General features: G+C 48.7%; 1 protein-coding gene across 1 annotated transcript in view; it reads left to right on the top strand.

Annotated features, from left to right (window-relative positions):
* The first annotated feature begins 383 nt into the window (after positions 1-383).
* BAG4 (BAG cochaperone 4) overlaps positions 384-20,545 on the top strand; it is a 99,611-nt gene continuing 79,449 nt past the window's right edge. Inside the window, exon 1 of the mRNA XM_086949919.1 lies at positions 384-778. Within this exon, the coding sequence (XP_086806045.1) occupies positions 563-778 (216 nt within the window). The 5' untranslated portion in view covers positions 384-562. The remainder of the gene's footprint in view (positions 779-20,545) is intronic.

The following is a 20,545-nucleotide window of genomic DNA, read 5'->3' as shown; positions in this document are numbered from 1 at the left end:
GAGGAAGGGACGTCAGGACCAGTTATACAGTGGACAGCCTCGTGATTGGATGGCGGTTGTTATGGACACTGTGGCCCATGTGCTCATGGGAGTTGAAGTTTCTATAAAGTTTTCTTATTGGTCCACTTTAAATTTGCTATTTTAATAAAGAGAAGAAAGGACTGCATAATCCTCGCCTCTGTCCTGACATAGAATTCGATCCTCCGTTCCTGACATGGAATGACAGATGGTTCACGAAATCAACTATTTACCAACCTAATTGCTGTGCCTGACCTTGGCATGACTGCTTGCAATGGAGGAAAGTAGGAGACGGCCACGTTAAGGCCAGTTACTGCTTCCAGGTTAATTTACTTTGAACTTGTTTCGAGGCTTGGAACGCACGTACAAGGACTGTATGAGCGCCGATTGGCTGAAGTGTACGGGTTGTCATCGCAGAGTGTACGTGCCCAGGAAGGTAATGCAGATGCGTTCTGGCCTCCCGGTGTTGGCTGCAGAGTACGTAGGAAAATCCTAAAGAGGTGGAGGCTGCGAGTGCACTTAGCCGGGCGCCGCGCGGTCCTTCATGTCTGCTCTGCGGAGGCCGGGAGCTGGCGGCGGGGAGGCCGGGCTCAGCTACGGATATTACGGAGTGGAGCCATTAGGCAGCCGAGCCCAGTCCGGGGGGCAAGAACCTCTTCAGCACTGGGGGCAGCAGGTCCCCGCCGGCTACTACCATCAGCAGCAGCCGCAGGAAATGGGTAACGGCTGGGGAGACCCGGGTCGAGCCCGGGGGCAGCAGGTGAGGAGAAAGAAGCTTGCACGAGAGTGGTGGATGCTCAGTGTGTGGTTTGCTAATAAGGCAGAGAGGTCAGACGTGAAGATGCCGTAAGAGGAGTAACATTGCTAAATAGAACGGGAATTTATTGTGGCAAGGAGACTGTTGGCAACAAGGTAAAGGGAGTGGCACGTGTAGCCTGAAATATTATGAAGGCGAAGACTTGGTTGTCTGAGAGAGCTGGAATGTAAACGGTGTTCCAGGCCTTTTATATCGTTTTTTTGGGTTATCTGTTACTGTGGGCAAGCCGCCTGGCAATAGGCAGTGAGGGGGTTTGGCTTGAATAGATAGTAGGACAGTGCAGCAGCCGTGCATAAGACGTTGCATGCATTTATTTACACATCTTCCGCTTCATACGAAGATTCATACTAATGCTTTCGTATCTGCTGATTGGTAACGAAATGTGAGGCGGTCTGTAGACTTCCTCGGTACTGTACTGATCGTATGTTTAATGGATGGGACTTAACAGCAGTGTGGTCTGGTTGGTGTTACTACAACTTATCAAATGGAGTCCTAATATTACTGTCACCAATAACAGCATACCTCAAACTTGAACGTGTTCAAAATGTCAGCTATATATCCAATTTACTAGTTATTATCACCAATAAAGCAACAGCCTCACCATTGGTTCTGTTCTCATGCTGTTCAGTTTTCTTGTGTTCGAGCAGCAACAAAAGAGGAAGATGGCTGCTGATCAAGGGGACTTATACATGTTCTAAGTTCTGGAATGTTTGGTTATATTCTAAGTTCTAAGATATTGTTGCTGCTGTGTTTGGGCGGAAATAAAGGGATATGCATAATGTTGGCCTCCGGGCCTTTGACATAAAACCGAAGCTACACTTACTGACTTGCTAAATGATCTTCCTCATGTCGTTTGGCACAGCTGAAAGAGACTCTTCTGGTTCCAGTTGTTGTAAGGCTTCTACGGTATGTTACTGTGTAGGTTTGTTACAATGTGTGGTGCTGGTCAATTTCCTACCGTTTCCTTTTTATCAGGATCATTGTATTAATCGGTATTTGAGCACTGTAACATAATAACATTACCAACCAAGCGGTTTACTAATATGTTGTGCTTAGCAATGCTTGTTCTTATTTCTGTTTGGAATCTGTATGGGTTGCTCTGTACCCCTCGAGCTCGGGGGGTTCTATGGGTGACTGTTCGTGGCTCTTCTCTTTTGAGAGAGCAGCGGTGGCTTGAAGAACCAGAAATACATACTTGGAAGTGTTATTTTACCATTTCTTGTCATCTGTACTTACGAGGGTACAACATCATTTTGGCTACGAGGATGGGATCTGTTCTTTTGAGGATGTCCAACTGAGCTTTTAAAATGCTTATCCCCAGAATCACACAGAACAAAACCTATTTCTTGATTCACAAATTGCACTTCATTGTCGGAAACTAACACTTCCAGGAAGCCCTCTCTCATAAAAATCTCCATTAAGAAAATAATGGCAATACTTGCCGTAGGAGAGGCACAAAAACGGACTTCTGGCCACTTGCAAAATGCAAATGATGAGGAAGGAAATTAAAGGGATCCACCAAATTAAGTCCTACATCAAGCCATGGCTGTTCTGGAAATGAAATAGGCTGTACAGGTGGCGTGACAACTTTGTATCGCTTCTCGGCCCCACAACAAATAACACACTCCTTGACTATTGACTCAATATCTGTGTCCTTTGAAGGCCACCAATAGTGTAATCTGACACGTCTCTCCGTCATTGTAGCTCCTAAATGTCCATTATGGGCACAATCAACCAGTTTGGCACGAACATCAAATGTAGGAATACACCTTCCATCTCTCATAATGATCCCATCTTCAATGGACAATTCTACAGTAATTTTACAGAATGGTTGTAAATCAGGAGGCGCACAATCTCTCTGGGCCAACTATTCACAATATATTCTTTGACTTTCCTCAGTACAGAGTCTTCGCACATCGCCTTTTTCCACTCACTCATGCTTTTTAATTTCCAAAACATCCACAAAAGCAATAAAGCAATACTCCTTGTCCTCTTCCACATCATGTACATCAACATCGCTATTAGGCAGGCAGTCTAGAAAACATATCAATGCTGTCTTGAATTTAGGATTGTATATTATTCTGATCCTTTTTAGGATTTTCCTTCTTGTGAGTGGGGGGGGGTTTCTAGGTCAGTTTTTCTGTGTGTTAAAAAAAGAGGTAATGCGTTGTGCTAAGCAATACTTGTTGTTATTTCTATTTGGAATCTTTTTGGGTTGCTGTGTAGCCCTTGGAGGGGGGGGAGTTAATGAGTGATAGTTGGTGGGTCTCCTCTGTTGAGAGAGCAGCGGTGGCTTGAAGAACCTGAAATAAACAATTGGAATTGTTATCTTGTCATCTGTACTTACGAGAGGGTACAACAATATAAACAGTTAAAATACATAGTTTCATATAAGAACGGATTTGAAACTAGTGAAGATCACCTAACAAAACTTTTTTTTTGTTGAAAATCTTTCTAATCATTTTAATACATAACAATAGAGTGCAGCAGTACGTTATATATCATCGTATATCTAACATGGAAAGAATTGAAAGGGGGGTTGCCAAGTGGGGGCATTAAACGAGGAGCGGAGCGGATTAGCATCATGCAGACACCCGTACTCCGGTATTATAGGGGGATTACTGCGTATGAGTGAACCTCCATGCCTCTTAATAGGATCCACTTGCGGTAGAGGGAGCAGGGGAGCGTAGGCAGGGAAGGGGAATTGGGGGGGGTTGCCTGTTTGGTCAGCTCAGTCACATTGCCAGACAGTATAGATAGAGCTGCGTCTCCTCCTTCTGATGCATTAGTCTGAATCGTTTCCCAGGTCAGTGACCTGATTGCTCAACCTTTCCACATGTTTCCCCAACTCCCAAGATCTTGTTCTGCGTTATCAGTGCCAACCTTCCTGTGCGGCATTCTTCAGCTGCTGCCCATTCCAGGAAGTCAGCGAGCCATTTTGACATAGTAGGCGGGGTCGGGTTATCCCAGTGTATGGCTATATGCACCATCTTGCCAGCACTAATCCCAGCTGAGTGAATCCGTACCACAGTTTTGTTTACCCTTCTTGGGAAGTGGTAGCAATCCCAGTAGGCAGTGTCAAACGGTGAGCTCCGCAGTCCCTTTTGTCACTTTATGCACTTACTGCAGTACCTCACTCCAAAAAAATCTGTAACTGCGTACAGTTCCATGCAACATGCTCAAAATCTGCCGGGACTGCACCACATCGAATGCTGTCCGCAAGGCACTTTGGATAGACACTGCATTTGCTGTGGCGTCACGTAGGCTCTATATATATATATTTAATACAAGTGAATCAATTTAAATTGAGCATTGGCTACGTTGTGCACTTGTGCCAGGGCCCGTTTCCATTCTCCATCCGTAAGCGGGGTCTCCAACTCTTCATCCCAGGAGGTGCGCTTTATTGCAATGTTAGTCTGTCTATTGCTCTTGAGGGCGGCAGTTAGCCAGGAGATAATACCTTTTATAGGAGCCAGGATCTAGAATCGCCTGCAATACTTGGACTCTTCTGGTTCGTCCAGGAAGGACATCCACATCTCGTGGGTCGTGCAAGATAGGTTCGCATATTGCAAAAATTGTCCCATGATCTATGCTGTAATGGGTTTTAATCTCCTTTACGACATAAAGTTGCAGTTTAGAAATAGGTCTCGCACTCTCTGGCAACCACTATCAATCCATCTAGTGACACCCATGGAGTTGCTAATATGCAGGAAGGGGTGCAACCACCAAATCGAGGGGAGCCTGGCATAGGGTGCCTGTCTCAGAACCTACGTGACAGGTTTTTCCCATGCCTGACCCAATTGTATGCCAATAGAGTGAGTGTCCCCTAGGAGTCTACGTTCGCACATGAGCAGCAATTATGGTAGAGTCCGATAGCAATGTCTTCTCCTCCCAGTTAGGACGGTCATCACACTATAGAGCAGCGAACTGCAACAGGTCTTTCAGGTAGTATAGTTTGAGGACCGGGAGACTCAGTCCACCCCCGTTAAGATTCAATTTCAGGATCTCAAGGGAGAACCTACTCTTTTCCCCCGCCCACACTAGGGTCACCCACAACCCATCAATTTGCCGAAACAGTGTGGTTGCAGCACACAGAACAAATTTTGCATCTCATAAAGGCAGCGGGCAATAGCACCATTTCGCTGAAGGCCCACTATCTGTTACTAACAATGGTAGCGTGATACAGAGGCTTTAAGGCCTTCCTATACCCTTTCCATGTTCAGTTCATACAGTAGGTGGCAGTCATGTGCTATCTGCATACCCAGATAATGGAAACTCAGGGTCTCCCATGCTAATCCCACCGCAGGGAGATCGGATGCATCCAGTGTCAGCCTGTACCGCCAGGGGGAACAGCACAGACTTGTGGCAATTTACACAGAGCCTCAATACATCTCTGAGATGTCGCCAATGGCTCCATAGCGAGCGAGAACAGGAGCAGCAACAGTGTGCAGCCCTGTCGCATACCCCTTTCGATACGAAAGGTATAGGACACTTCACTTCCAGTGTGTATCCTCGAGTCACACCCACAGCAGGAATTCCTCACTGAGTCCATTCAGAGGAGGATCTCCCAGATATACGCCAAGGACAAGGTGTTGAATGCCTTTTCTATGTCTAATGCTATTAGTGGTGCTGTTATGCCGTGTGGCTCTGGTTTCGTGCATCATGTGGGAAAGTCTTCTCAAGTTCATATGTGTACCTCTTTCTGGCATAAAGCCACATTGATCATCCCGGACCAACTGCATGATCACCCGGCTTGGCTGTAGTACTAGGACCTTGTCAAATAAATTAACTTCCACATTAAGCATAGGGAGCAGCCTGTAAGACCCAGGGTTAGCAGTGTCTTTGCTTAGTTTGGGGAGCATAATCATAAGGGCTTCCCGCATGTGAACCGGTAATTCACCAGCATTTTGTGCCTTGTGTAAAGTTTAGTGGAGTGCAGGGAGTAGTGGAGTGCAGGGAGGTGGAGTATGCCTGGAAATATTCAACTGGTAGACATATCCGAAGGGCCTTGCGTAATTCCTCCAGTGTGATGTCTTCTCTAGGTTCCTCTGCCTGAGCCTCTTACAGCATGGGAATGTCAAACTGCTCTAAAAAAAAAAAAAGCCTTCGCTACGTGGGCTCCTGCATACACTAGAGCCGCGTTCACCGCTTCCAGGTGGCCACGCAGTAGCAGGTTAATTGCCGCTTGACCCATTGTTAATGTACCATCTGGTCTGCAGAGGGCGAGTGTAGGTGGTGGGGGACTTTCAGCTCAGCCAACTTGAAGCCCGACCTATCGCCTTCTCCATGGAGATGCTGTCTACAGTCTTTCTGGACATTACAGTCCAATCAGTCCCAGATGGCGCCACTCTATGTGCCTTGTCAGGGCCACATCTCCTGCCTCATGTCCCAGTGTTTGTCTATGTAGTCTTAAAAGGCGCTCTTCCTCTTCCCTCAGTTCTTGCTACAGTTTCTTCCTGATACCATAGGTCTTGACGAGACTTTCACCTCGGGCAACCACTTTAAGAGTACCTCACTCTGCACTGTGTGTCTGAGCAGTGTCCCAGTTCGTAGCAAATAATCCTCGCAGTGCTTTCATCATATCTATGTTTTATTCCGGGTCACCCAATGCCTCAGGCCGCAGTCTCCATAAGGGGATGCAAGGTCTATGACTCCACACTCCAATAGCAAAGGGGCATGGTCAGAGAGAAACCGCACTTGATAGCTTACCTTCTTGACATTGAGGGCGCCCACGTTTGTTAGGAAAAAACGGTCCAGAAGACTATGGGCACTGCGAGTGGGGAAGTAACAATAGAATTCTGTAATCGTGGTGTGGAACTCCCTCCATATGTCATGAGTTGCAGATTAGTCATGGGTTGCTTCAACCCCACCACCATATTGGGGTTTGAGCCCATCCGGGACGAATGCGGGTCCAGTCTACCTTCTAAAATACAATTGAAATCACCTGCCCAAATACTAGGCAGTCTGACTTAGGGAAGTAAGCTCTGAAGAACCCTTCATTGTCAATATTAGGTGCCTATACGTTAAGCATGTAAAGTTCCCAACTGTCCAATATACCATGCAAAAGTAAATTTCGTCAGGCCACGTTAGCTACCTATTTTCACAACTGGAACGGGACTCCCAGGGCCACCCTTATAGACACGCCTCTGGCATAGGAGAAATAAGTAGAGGAATTCTACTTGTCCTCACCATTTTTGTGCGTAGCTTCTGGGCTTTGGCATCTAATAGGTGCGTCTCCTGAAAGAGCGCAATGTGCACCCCATCCTCCTAAGATAGGTGTGGGTTCTATATCGTTTTACAAAGGAATTCAACCCTCGCATGTTCAATATGAGTAAACTCGCTGAGTCGGTCATTAAAAGTCAAACTGCTATAGTCATCACCCCCCACCCTCGATTCAGATACACAATTGCTACTGCACTAACTAACTGTAACCCATGAACAGATCCTATTCTCCCTCCGTAAGTGCACAATCCAAAACTTACCTAGCACCTTCCCAAGCATTGTAATGCACTCACCCACCCACTCTAACAACCCCAATAGAACTTCAGTGTGTGCTTGAAATCAGTGTTGGGTCTGTAACTTGAGTTATAGCTAAGGGGTAAGAACGGTCAGGCGAAAACCCTGTAAGTGGCCTTTTTGTCATTCCTCTCCTGTGCACCATGTGATACTCACTTCACTTCATTCAGACTTACACACACCAAGTTAAAGGAGCAAGGAGAAGGGGAGAAATAAAAGGGCAAGAAAAAAGAGATAAATGAGACGGGGGAGTGGTTCAACCCAGTGACCATCGTCCAAGGCCCGTTAATGATGCTGCCCATATGCCCAGCAATACCCCATACATTAGAACACATCATTGGCCCAGTGACTTCAGGGGCTGCAGTGATCCGAGTCTGGATTACCAACCCCTTTTCAGCGTGTTGAACTCCTATGGATGTGTACAGTACCTTATCTGTCGATCACCCAAAGCGTGAAGAGCCCCCCCCCCCCCCCTTCCCCCACCGGGAGACCGCTTTGTGGCCACCCTAGTTATGTTGCAGTAGTCACTGTCACCAACTGATCGTCTGGGATTGTCCATCAGGTCAGAGTCGATACAGGAGTATCCAGCCAAGGTGACCGTCTCTACCAGCACCCTGGCCTGCTCTCACTCCTGTCGCTGTATTTCCAGGGTCAGGAAGCCATCCTGCCACACCAGTGCTCTCGCACTGGAACCCAAACATCATCTTCTTCTCTTCCTAGATTTGCACGCTGGACCTCCCCTTCGCCTGATACCATCTCTGGTCCGTCCCGAGGGTGTCTCCGGGATCAGATTGCTTCCTCTGCTCTTCAACCAGTCCCATGTCTCGTCTAGTGTCATCATTAAATAGGAGGAGCCGTCCTGTATTACCTTCAGCTTGGCGGAGGAAAGCAACATATATGTCAGCCCATCGCTTTCAGTTTTTGCTTGATGCTGCTAAAGGATTGCAGCTGCACAGCCTTAGTATAATCCGTGAAGATGCACAGGGTCGGATTGGGATCACAATTCGGCCCGGGCACTGACGAAAAAAGTGGCCCACATTCAAGAGGCGTGGCCCATATTTAAGGGGCGTGGCACACATTCAAGGGGCGTGCCCTTTCATGAAACACCATTTGCACAGACAAGGAATGAAAGTGGGAGGATACTGTTCTTGCACAGGACACAGGGCCAAGGTGACAATGGCCTACATGCTGAGCAACTAAAAAAAATAGCAAGGCCCCTTTTTGTCACAAAATTATTCCAGCCCTCCAGCACAGGAGCACCTGAAAAGCAGCAAAGCCCCTGCTATTACTAACCTACTTAGCCCTCCCCAGACCTTCAGCTCAGGAGCACATGAACAGAGGTAAGGCCCCTGCAATTAGTAAATTAATCAACCCTCCAGGCCTTGGGAAAATGTCCTGGCAGGAGAGCACAAAACACAGCTTTCTGGGTCATCCAAGGTAGCCAGGTAGCCAGGGGGGAGGCTGAGGTGAAGCTGGTGCATGGGAAGTGCCTTCCCAGTGTGTTCTGGCAGTTTGAGTATTTACCATTTACTGTAGTATTACCCTTGTACCTGTCCATGGTACCCTTTTGTAACTTGCACACGTCACTTTTCTCTTGTAACACACTGTTTGCTACCTCTCACTTTTGTTTTCTTTAGATACTTGCACAAGTGCCACCATTGCCTACGTAACGTTTGTTCTTGTGCTGGAGTGTCTGCCATTAATTGCAGTATTATACCTCTACTTGTATTTTGTACGCTTTTGTAACCTGCACACATCACTTTTTCCTCCTGTAATGTATCGTTTGCTCCTCTTGTATTTTGGTTGCTCACTATTGTCACTTTTGATTCATGTAACTTAACCTTTGCTTTTGTAATTTGTCCACTTATAATTTTCTCCTCATGTATTATTGCTGTTCTTAGTGTGAAGCGCTCTGACACCTTCGGGTAAAGTCTGCGCTATATAAAATCGCATAAATAAAACAAAAAAATTCCAAACATCACCAGGCCCCCACAACAAGACCTATTCTTCCTCGCCCACTATGCCCTGAATGTGAATGGCTGTGGGCGAGGTGTTAAGACTAACACCGTTTCTGGGCTGCATGGGCGCCAGGGGGGCCGAGGTGCAAATGGCTCAAAGGCCTGAGAAACACCTGGCCCCCAGGGAGGCTGATTATTGCAAACAATCACCCCTGCCCAGCCTCAGCTTGATTGCTTGGCAGGGTAGGGTGAAGGAGAGGCCACAGCTGACAATCGCTGTCTGGCCGCACAGCGAGGCTGCTTTCATTTTCTGTGTCTCTGTCTCCGTGCACTCTGTGGGCCGTTTTTTAGGTCTCGCCTAGACGAAGCAAAAGCGAAGCTTTTGCGTCTAGGGCGAGACAACTTATGCAATCACTTTCAGGGGAATGTAGACAGCAGACTGTCACGAGCTTCTCCTGCCGGAGATTGTAGCTCGTGAGCGCGCACGTCGCCGTCCCTGATATTCCCATGCACAGAAAGGCTCCCGCACGCATGCGCACATACACACACTGCATACACACACGCACCCCCCCTTAAACAGACACACGCTGCATACACACACGCACCCCCCTTAAACAGACACACACACACGCACAAACACACTCAAAGAGACACACGCGCGTACACCCTCACCCTCAACCCCACTCACCGGGCTCCTCTCCCCTTACGCATGGGAAGGCACTGTGCTAGAAGGTGCGCTGTCTCAAATCACCGCCGCCTCCCAAAGCGGCATTGTATGTAAATTAAAAGTTGCCTCCCCGTTAACACCGCCGCAGCCCGGGAACTTCGGTAGCCGCACAAATCCCGAGCGCAGCTCCTCTGACGTCAGACGAGGAGCCGCGCTGGGATTGGTGCCGGCGGGGCCGTTGCCTGGCAACGGAAGTGTCGTCAACGCCGGGCGGGAGGGGCGGAGCCTGATGGAACCTGAGGCGGCTATGGAGCCGTGCCTCCCGCTGCTGCTGCTCGCTGCCGGTGAGTCCGGTTTACGGGCCGGGGAGTGGGGTGCTGCTATGTTTCGACTTAAGGGCGCAACAGGGAGATGTCTACGGAAGCCCCTTCCTGCCACTAATGTGCTTGTTTTTATTGGGAGGAGAGTGTTGGGGGGTGGGGGGGAGGGCAGAGAGGGCGGGGGTGGCGCCTGCTGCAGGTCAGCAAGGGTTTTTTTTTATGACGGACGATTATTAATTTTGTTATAGTGGACAAATGCTTAAAACGTTTATCGCTACGGTATTGCGTCTTTAGATTGGTTACTATGTTGCCCCTTCTGCTTTTTTTTATTTTTAATGGCGCCGTCTTCTCCGCAGTGCAGCCACAGTGCTCCGCTTCTGCTGCTCTGCTGGGCAGGGGTGAAAGCTTTCGCTAGGCTGCCCTCGTTCTATCCCTACTACCACCGGGAATGCAGAGATGAGACCCGGCTCACCGCTTCGATCTGTGGCCAGGTGGGGGTGGAGGCTCCAGTCACGCTGCCCCATGTCCACGTGTCGATCGTCCTTTGCAGCCCGCCTTCGAAAAAAGGTGCAAAAATGAAGCCCGCTGCTCCTGGCGCCCTTACTGATGCCGCTTCTTTTTCCCGCTGGTTCCCCACGCCATAACCCGATGCAGAGGGTCTGATCCCAGCTGCCATCCTCAACTGGATGTTGGGTAGGTCACCACAGCATTCTTTGCCTCAGGTCCAGGGAGGGGGTGCTGGGGGTGTGGTGCCGGTAGCCTTAGCAGCGGGAAATAAAAAATGATTTGCGGGTTTGAGACCCCCTGTATTCCGGGGCAGAGTCCGGCTTTAGGACCGTGGGATTCAAGCCCGTCCTGTTGCAGCCCCCCGGAGTTCAGCAGCCCAAAATGGTGGAACCACGAACCCCATCTCTACAGCGCTGGCCGGACCACCCATCGCCGCCTTGGCAGCAGTGGTTGGGTTTTGGTTGAAGAACTATAAACTAACATCAATTTGGTCCCTATTTAAATAATGCACAGTTTTGTCTCTGGAAACATATGAGGGGGTGCGAGTGCTTTTGCCACCGTAGTACATCTTGTGTGTCTCACTGTTTCTTCGGCCAGTTGTATCACTGTCCCATGTTTAATGTTACTGCCTCTTTCTCTATGCCCCCAGCATTGGTGCTCTCTCCCTCTCCATCTCTCTCTCTCTCTCTGTTGGTCTCTCCCTAACTGGAGGTAATTGGGAAGGGTCTGGGCCTCTGTTGCATAGCGCCTAGTTCTGGTGTACAGGATGTGTTTAAAGGATTATGTTGGTACACACACGAACAGCGGCACTAAAAATTAAGTAAATTGCCCAGGATCACTGTGGTTTAAAAAAAAGAATCCAGCTTTAAGCTCAGGTTTTCTCTGATTCACAACCAGTGCTGTGGTCTGTGGTCCACCTTTTTCTCGACGTGTGTGGTGTTTGTGGGTGGGAATATGGGATGTGCGGGGGAGGGGTTTTTGACCCCTGCATAGGTTGTGACTTCAGCTAATAGAATGGTGCGCTAATTAAAGCACCGAGAGTAAGAGTGCAGGGTGCCGGGTTTACTTTCGTGCACAGGCGCGTGCCTGTATTGTTGTCACTGCTCTTGTTGTGACGTGTGTAGGCTGTATATCTGTGCTGGGGGGCTTCACAGTTGTGTGCTAGTTGTGAATAAATGGACTAAGGGATAATGTTAAAATCAGGGTCCTAAGTGACACTTTCTGCCAGGTCTTGCTGCCTCCCAGAAGCACAATAGGCGCCCTCATCAGAAGCCCGCTGAATGGACCTAGTGTTTTATCGACCTCAGAAGGGTGAAAGGTTGCGCCAGTCCCACCGGATTGATGTCTCTGTGGACGGCTGATCGGTTGTACAGACAATCCTTGCAGTGCATTCATAGGGTTACAAAATGTGGTGTTTACAGCATTTCACACGAGGGAGCTGTGTCATGGAGCTGGATATGTGATTCATATGTTGTTCCCGTTAATAACTATGTTGTTAGTATCAGTCTAATTGGTAGGAGTAATAGCAAGGGGGTGGTTTTAATGTTATTGCATACTTATTGGTCGTAGTAGAGGTGTTTTTTGTTATTATCGTCTGTAGAATGAGTTCGCATAACACTTATTTCTCCTGCGCCTACTTCCGAGCTAAAATAACCCAGTTTCCATAAATGGACATCAGAGTAGGATGATATGGGATAGTTGTAAAGTTCATGCCCCTGGGTCTGGTATACTTCAGTATTAATCCCGGCTTTTCTACTTTACCAAATGATGTGATCTTGGGCAGATCACCGTTCTTCGGCTCTCTTAATTTGAGACATTTGTTACATAAAAAGATCACTAGATAGGTGCCAAAGGCTTTGCAAGATTTCCAAATATTTGCGCATTTTCAGTGCATCCCTGCGTTACTAGTGTTTATTTTCAGTGAGGCGCGGATGGATGGGCGGCCATTGTCGCCCTTCTATGTTATGTGTTCTTATATTCTGAGGTGCACGTCCATGATTGCAATAATCATGTGGAAAAGGCTGCGAACGTTCAATCACAACTCCAGTGACCCTGACTATATAACAGATAGATGTTCCATTAGAAGTTAAGGTGAAATTAGGTTTACGAAATAAAACCAAACCAAACCACACCGAAACTAACCAGTTAACTTAGGCCAAATCACTCGCCAGAAGAACCAAAACTTCCCACCCCTGGCCCGAAAGATTTAACTACTAATGGTTATCATCATGATAAGCCACCCAAAACCCTCTAAGCACAAGGGGGAGGGGCTGGTACTCTCCCATGTAATAACTGGGCCACAGAGGCATGGAGTCAGCATGAGTCATGCGGGCGGGGATACCTGTGTCTGGCCGCATGATGAGTGTCCCCTACCCGCCTCCCCCACACAGCACGCTCCTGGGACATAACCAGATGTTCCCGGATGACTAATGAATCTGTAGTCCGGCCACTCTGCAGAGCGAACCTCATATATGTGATAGTGTTAATTGTGTGACGAAGGTACACAGTTGTCAAAATCTGGGAGCAGCATAGGACATGACAATGCAGTGGGGGAGTTGTATGCGTGGGTGCAGGGCTTTAAGTGGTCCTGGGCCTCACCGGTGCTGAGCATCGGCACTAACTTTAGCCTATTAGCATTACAAATACATTATATTTATTTTGCTTAACAAAACTCACATTGACCCAAGGAATTAACATTTACAAAGCCAATAGCTCGCACTCATATAAATGCAATTAATAACTTTTCCATTTACAAATTTTAACACTATTTGCATTTTACATTACAATCATTTTAATCATTTTTTACAAAACATAAACAATATAAAAAACAATGTCATTTACAAGGCCATTTACTCAAAACAATGTCACTGCGAGACCTATTGCATTGTAAATGCTTGTTTTTCTCCCCTTTCCTAGTCCACTCTCTGTGGACTGGGACAGGGGAGAAAAAAAACGGCCCACAGAGGGCACTGAGGCACTGGCCCTTCGTCCCATGCCCGCCTTGCCAATCCGCCCCTGAAGATGCTTATGGTGTGGCTCTCAGGAAATCCTTTAAACCTTAGGTTGCATCTGCTGGACCTTCCCTTTGCATCTTCAACTCTTGCCTCTATTTTGAGCGGGGCTCAAGCTCAGTCACCGTGGCCTTCAGTGTGCAGACCACCTCCCGCGTCTCGGTGACCTGTCGCTCCATGGCCACAAACCTCTCTGCCACCCTGCGCAGATCTGTCCATAGCAGATTGATGTCTATTGCCTTGATCTTGATGTACCTCCAAGCCAGAAGCTTCAATAGACTCCAGGATCTGGGCACCCAATGGCGCACTCATGACCTGTGGACTTTTGCTCTCAGCAGACCTCTGCTCGCACCTGGGGCAATGAATTCGCCCATCTTTGTTTGTGGGGTTCCTCTAGTTGGTATAGCGTTACCCATGTTATGTGGGGAGGTCCTAGCCGATCAGATTTTGCACAGGGGGCTACGACTGTCTGCGCACCAGGCACAGCCGACCTGCAACAGTCAGCAGTGCCTCTCGATGCTATTGTAGGCTTTAGCTTACTTCTAGAGCCTCCTCTGATGCAAGCAGTGCCTGCCTCCTCCTTCAACCCCCCCCTCCTAATCTCGGGGCCTCGTGTTGTCGGTTCGTAACGCACTTAGGCTCATGTCCTTCAAACCTGCAACGAGAGAAGGAGAGGGCAGCACATTCCACCTGCACCCCACAAGCTCAGCATTCATTCACCAGATATTATCGAGGAGGGAGCGACTCCAGAGGCAAAAAGGCTCCCAGTAGTGTCAGCCCTCAGTAAGCTGAAGTCTCCAACCAGTCCACGGCTGCCTCTAGCGGGTGTCTCTAGACCATAGCAGATCCTGAGCCATACATATGCGGAGTGACTGTGGGAGTACAGCTGGCAACCGTGCAAGTCACAGGGTGCGGTTCAAGCGGGCACCAGGGAACAGAGGGAGGTGCGAATCACCTACCACACGTCAATCTCCGCTGGGGGAGGGCGGATTGGCCATGATTTTACAGCCAACCTCTCAAGGTTGCCGATTCCATACGTTTACACCAGTGTCCCAGGCGTCTAGGGAACGTGTGAGGGGTGCTGGCTTCAGCACCAGCAGCTCTCATCCTCCTTCAGCGCAGGTGCGGCTAGGCATTGCTCAAGCCCAATGTTTGTCTTTTTGTCCTATCAAGCACTGGGATCATTGAGTTCAGTAGTTTCCACACACAGCATTCACCTCACTGTTCATAGCAAAGCAGAATGGCCCTTCTTGTCAGGCAGACTGCCTCGGTGTCTGCTTTTAGGCACTGGCCCCAGCCACCCCTCGCCGTCTCATTCACATGTAAAAGAGGGGTTGGGAGGGGGGGGGGGTGCTCCAGTGTTCGGGCCCTCCGTCCACTGCCTGCAATCCAGTGTGCAATCAGGGCGCACTCTCTCGAGCAGCCCGCACTGTCAGAAGCTCCCTGCTGCCATTTGGATGGCCGCTACTGTCCTCGGCTCTCTGTTCTTCTTCTCCCGCTGCTAGTCAGCAGCTTAACTTAAGAGAGTGGGGGCTGGACAAGTCATAGCAGGAGTGTCCCAGGATCAGCCAAGTCAGCGGGCCCTAGCATGCAGGTGGTATCATAGGGACATCCCTTTATTTATGGATTTACCACGTTGTCAGCCCCTGAGTGCGGACCCAGCCTCACCTTACCATCTCTCACTCGTGAAGCGGGGAGAGTCATTAGGCAACAGGTCATGAATGGGCCCACCTGCAATCTCAAGGGTGACCGGTCAGTAGAGGCTCGCACCAGGATCTCTGGCGACCTACTGGACAGAACCAGGCACGTCTCATGTAGTTTGCTCCTGGTAAGCAAGCACCACAGTCCAGTGTCCTGCTGTTTGCCGCCATGCCCGGGGCACAATTGAGACATCCACGCTCAACCGTGCGGCTGCACGGACTCCTTTTGTTTGCGGCCTATGAGTCTGCTCTGAATAGTGCTATCATGACTCCCCAGCTTGCACCCCTCTCTGTAGTCTAGGTTTCAGGCATCTTTGAGGCAACAGGATGCAGTAGAATCACATAAACAGGCTTGTAGTTCATCTCTAGTGATACCCCTCGGCCATCATGCTGGCCATACTCCCCCCCCCCCCACCCCCCCCCCCCCCCCAATAAGAAAAGTTAACATGAAATTGCCTAACCTAGTTTCATTTTGACAAACAAATGGTACAGAAACATAACCAATTTACCATATGCTACAATGGCCAGAATTGTCCTGTGAGCCAATTAGTTTTAACTGGGTATGTAGGTTCTAAGTTAGAAGGTGAAGATATCCTTCATCATAAAGATGGTCCGTGTTATGACACCCAGAGTAAGGTCAAGACAACACAGTCCTGTCAAGTAAATACATCAAATGGATGATCCTTGAGGGTTCCCCAGCAGCATTCATAAGATAAAAAGTCCATTTGTACGTTCAGCTACATGCAGTTACTGGTGCTGTACAGCTCCTGGCCCCTGGTCTTTTGGCTGTACCTCTCGCATTCCCAAACTGCTCACTGCTCCGGCTACCGCTCTTCACCACCCTCTTCAGCCATGTTTACAGCCAGGCATGCTGTTCAGAAATGGTCTTGTGCACCAGCTCGACTCCGCTAAGTAGGCTGTGCTAGTATTGCATTCCGACCCTCCTAAAAGACCCAGGTTATGCCTGCACGCTTTCGCATGGCTCTCAGCCACTGCAACTAGAGATGAGGTACTCCAGGTTGGGGCTCCCCAGTTCCTTTACCCAAGTCTCTGGGGCACCGATAGCACCCGGCAGACTGATCCAGAGGTGAGATGTTGCCATAGTAGAATGAACGTCAGGATTCCACAGGCAAATGACCCCAAACGCCACAAGCCATGCACAGCCTCAAAGTGGCAGCCATCAGCATTTACAACAGGTGCAACCTGGAGGATGGTATTGCACAGCTCCTGGCGGGTGCAAATCCTTTTGAAATAAACACCTATGTCCCTGTTTGGAGCAAAGTTACTTTGGCTATGGCTCGGCTGCTCCAAATAGCCATGACCGACTAGGTTAAGCGGAAAACCCTAAGACTCTACACAAACTCATACATACAAAACGATGTGGACTACCTGGTGGCCCGTTCACTTAACCTCTCAGTTCCCCTCACGGTTGTTCTTATGTACTGCCCCCCTCAAAACATGTCTTTGTTTGTGCCCATTCTTCAGGAACTCTTAGCCACGCTTGTGGTTAATAACTCTTCGGTCCTTCTCTTAGGCAATTTTAATTTCTGGCCAGGCGATCCTAATGAGGATTTGTCCTCCAAAGATTTCTCGGGCACTCTTCACTGTCTCAACTTTTTTCCTCACGTCTCTGCCCCTACACACGACCAGGGTCACATACTGGACCAAATTTGGTCAGCATGTTGTACAGTCCTTTCCCCCTCCATTCTTCCCTGCACCTGGTCGGATCACTCTATTGTTTCCTTTTCTATTCACTTGGGCTCCACTGACAAACCCCCTCTACCTAAAAATATTCTCACTCGTAGCTGGAATCAGGTCGATCTGAACTCTTTCGCTCGCCCTAGCTTCTTCCACCCCTGATCTCTCTGATCTTCCTCTTGATTCTCGCGCTGAGGCGGTCACAACCTGGCTATCCTCTTCCTACGATCAGGTTGCCCCGCTCAGGAGGGTTAAGACCATTCGCCCCCATGACGCCCACAAATGGTTCAATACTGAGCTAAAAGCTCTTAAGTTAGATCTTAGACGATCTGAGCGTCAGTGGAGACGCAAATATTGTCCCACTCTTCGGGCCAAATATAAACTTCTCTCACATGAATATAAAAGAGCGATTCTTTCGGCCAAAACTACTTTTCCGAGAAAGTCGCCCTTTCGGCTAACAAATCGAGGGAGATCTTTTCCCTAGTTCATAACTTAGCCTCTTCTGATCGCGCCAGCCCTAGCCCTGTCCCTTCTCAGATCCTCTGTTCTTCACTTAACGACTATTTCATCAATAAGATCGTTAAGATCAAATCTAATATTCCCACTGTCTCTTTGCCTGGCCCATCTTCCGCTGTTCCTCTGCCCTCTTCTTCTCTAGACCATTTCCCACCTATATCTTTGGACTCATTCCATGCCCTACTCACCAAAGTCAAGTCCGGATCGCCGCTGGATTGTGCTCCCGCACGTATTCTTGGAACACTTTTTTTCTAGCTGCCCAGCGCCCCCTCTCCTTTCTTAATGCTTCCCTCACCCAGGGCTTAGTTCCTGCTTCCCTTAAATCAGCTGTCGTCCTACCTATTCTTAGAAAACCCGACCTGGACCCATCACTCCCTTCTAACTTTAGGCCCATTTCTCTTCTTCCCTACTTGGGTAAGATCCTCGAAAGTCATGTAACATCTTGTTTGTCCACCTATATCGAGGCGAACCATCTTTTGGCCTCTCATCAGGCGGGCTTCCGCCCGGGCCACTCTACGGAGTCAGTGGACCTTGCTGTGCTTGATGAGTTGAAGGGGAAAGCCGACTCCAATCTCCCTCAGGCCCTGGTCCTCCTCGATTTGTCCGCTGCGTTTGACACGGTCGACCACTCCATCCTTCTTGACCGTGTTGGCGCAGTGGGCATTCGGGGTTCTGCTTTTTCTTGGCTTGCGTCCTTTCTTAAGGGACGGTCTCAAGCAGTTCACCTTTCTGGTTTCTCTGCCCCTCTTCGCCCGGTTTCTTGTGGGGTTCCCCAAGGCTCTTCTCTTTCCCCTCTACTCTTTAATCTTTATATCTACCCTCTCAACTTGTCCCTTCTCGACATGGGAGTCTCTGTGTATAACTACGCAGACGACCTCCAGCTCGTCTTCGATCTTTCTTCTTCCTCTGACTCCCTTCCCAAACTTCACTCTACTTTGGTTTTTATATCTGAGTGGATGAGTTTCAATCATTTGGAGCTGGTTTTGACGGGCGGCTCTTCTAACCCCTAGTCTTCCTCTTTTTGGCCCCTCAATTTTGGTCCTCCCCCAGAACCTGTCGTTTCTGTTCGCACCTTGGGGATTAGAGTCAGTCAGGATCTTTTCATGCATGCACAAATCAGTTCTGTTGTTTCCTCTTGCTTTCTGTCACTTCGTCTTATTCGGAAAATTTCCCGTTTCTTCTCCTCTGATGCCCTTAAAATTATTATTATGGCTTTTATCACTTCCTGTCTTGATTATGGAAATGGCCTGTACGTGGGCATTCCAGCCTACAAAACTCGTCGCCTCCAGGCAATTTAAAATCAGGCTGCCCGTCTCATTCTCCATCTTCCTAAAACCTCTCGCATCACCCCGGCACTTAAGTCTCTCCACTGGCTCCCTGTCCTCCAGAGATCCCTTTTTTAAACTGGGCTGCCTAGTTTTTCGAGCTCAGGCTCGCTCTGCTCCTTTGTTCATCACTTCCCTTATTTCTTCTCACGCCCCCACCCGCACTCTCCGCTCCTCCACTCTCTCCCTTCTTCATCTCCCCCGCTTTTGCAAGTCCAGAACGGGTGGCACCAGGTTCTCTGTTTTGGCCCCCCGTTTCTGGAACGGCCTCCCCCTGTCCATACGTTCCATTCCCATCTATTCCCACTTCCGTAAAGCCTTAAAAACCTTTTTGTTCTCTCAAGCGTTCTCCTGTTAAATCTCAGCGGCCTCTTCTGTGATTGGTGGCTCTTGTCCCCAGCACCAGGAAGCCGCTTGGCCACAGTGCGCTTTATTAAATATTTTTTTCATTCATTCATTCATTCACCTCCACAGTCACAACTCCTGAAGTTCCGGGTTACCGACTGACAGAGTGGTGCCTCCCGTCCTGAGCAGTTGCCAGGTGAGGTGAGGCGTCTTACTCGTCCTCTACGGGTATGACCAAGATATCGCAACACCACCAAAACTAAGGAAACTGGTTGTATGTGTTTCGTTTGCACTACTAAGTGCACTGCTAATATTTCACTTTATCACTATTGATCACGCAGTAGCAATATCCATCTAGGTCCTGAAGAAGGCCACAATCTCACTGATGACTCGGGCTGAAACATGTAGACCTATTTACTAGATAGATGCAGTTAATATTTCTAAACTGCATTTGCACTGTTTTAAACCTTGACACCGAGAGTTAATCCATAAATATCTTTTTTCTCTTGGTAGCTAATTTTAGACCACACTTCACTTCTTTTTCTTGCACTGCGCCGTTCCCTCGAACATTGGAACTCTTCACATTGGTTGGATTTTAGTAGATCCTATACTCCTATAGTATCTCAAAAAACATCCCTGAGCTCCTCCATCAAATCCCAAATGATGAAGCATGCCAACTCAATGGGTGATGGGATTCCGTCCTTTTAGAAGGATTCCCCCACTATGTAGCGAAGTGCTTGCTTGTGCCACTTGTCTCTAGTGCTTTTTAGGTCTCGTGACCTACAATGCGCACAAGCGCATTGAGGGAGCGAGAATTCAAGTGCTCGAAATCCTCGTCAAACCAAGGGCTTCTTGCCCTGCGGTTTTCATTAAGTTCATGTGAATCACGTGAACAAACAAGCACGCGCATTCACGGCCGCACAGCACATCAAAGGGCTTCACCCAGCGTGTGCTGTGCAGCTTCTCCTCCCCTATTTACCAGCTTCCCCCATGTCTCCCTTGTGTGCTTCTCTCGTAGGCTCTCCTGCCCCCATCCGGCTTCCCTCCGGCCATTTGCCTCACTCCTTGTTTATTTTTCTTGTTTTTCTCCTCTGGTGAATCAGCACAGCGCCTGCTTCTCGGACGCTGTGCTTCATGTTTCGGTCGG

Source organism: Lissotriton vulgaris, unplaced genomic scaffold (assembly GCF_964263255.1).
Source record: "Lissotriton vulgaris unplaced genomic scaffold, aLisVul1.2 SCAFFOLD_415, whole genome shotgun sequence".
Taxonomy (NCBI): domain Eukaryota; kingdom Metazoa; phylum Chordata; class Amphibia; order Caudata; family Salamandridae; genus Lissotriton; species Lissotriton vulgaris.
The sequence above is the reverse complement of the archived record's forward strand: the minus strand, read 5'-3'. Positions and strand labels throughout refer to the sequence as shown.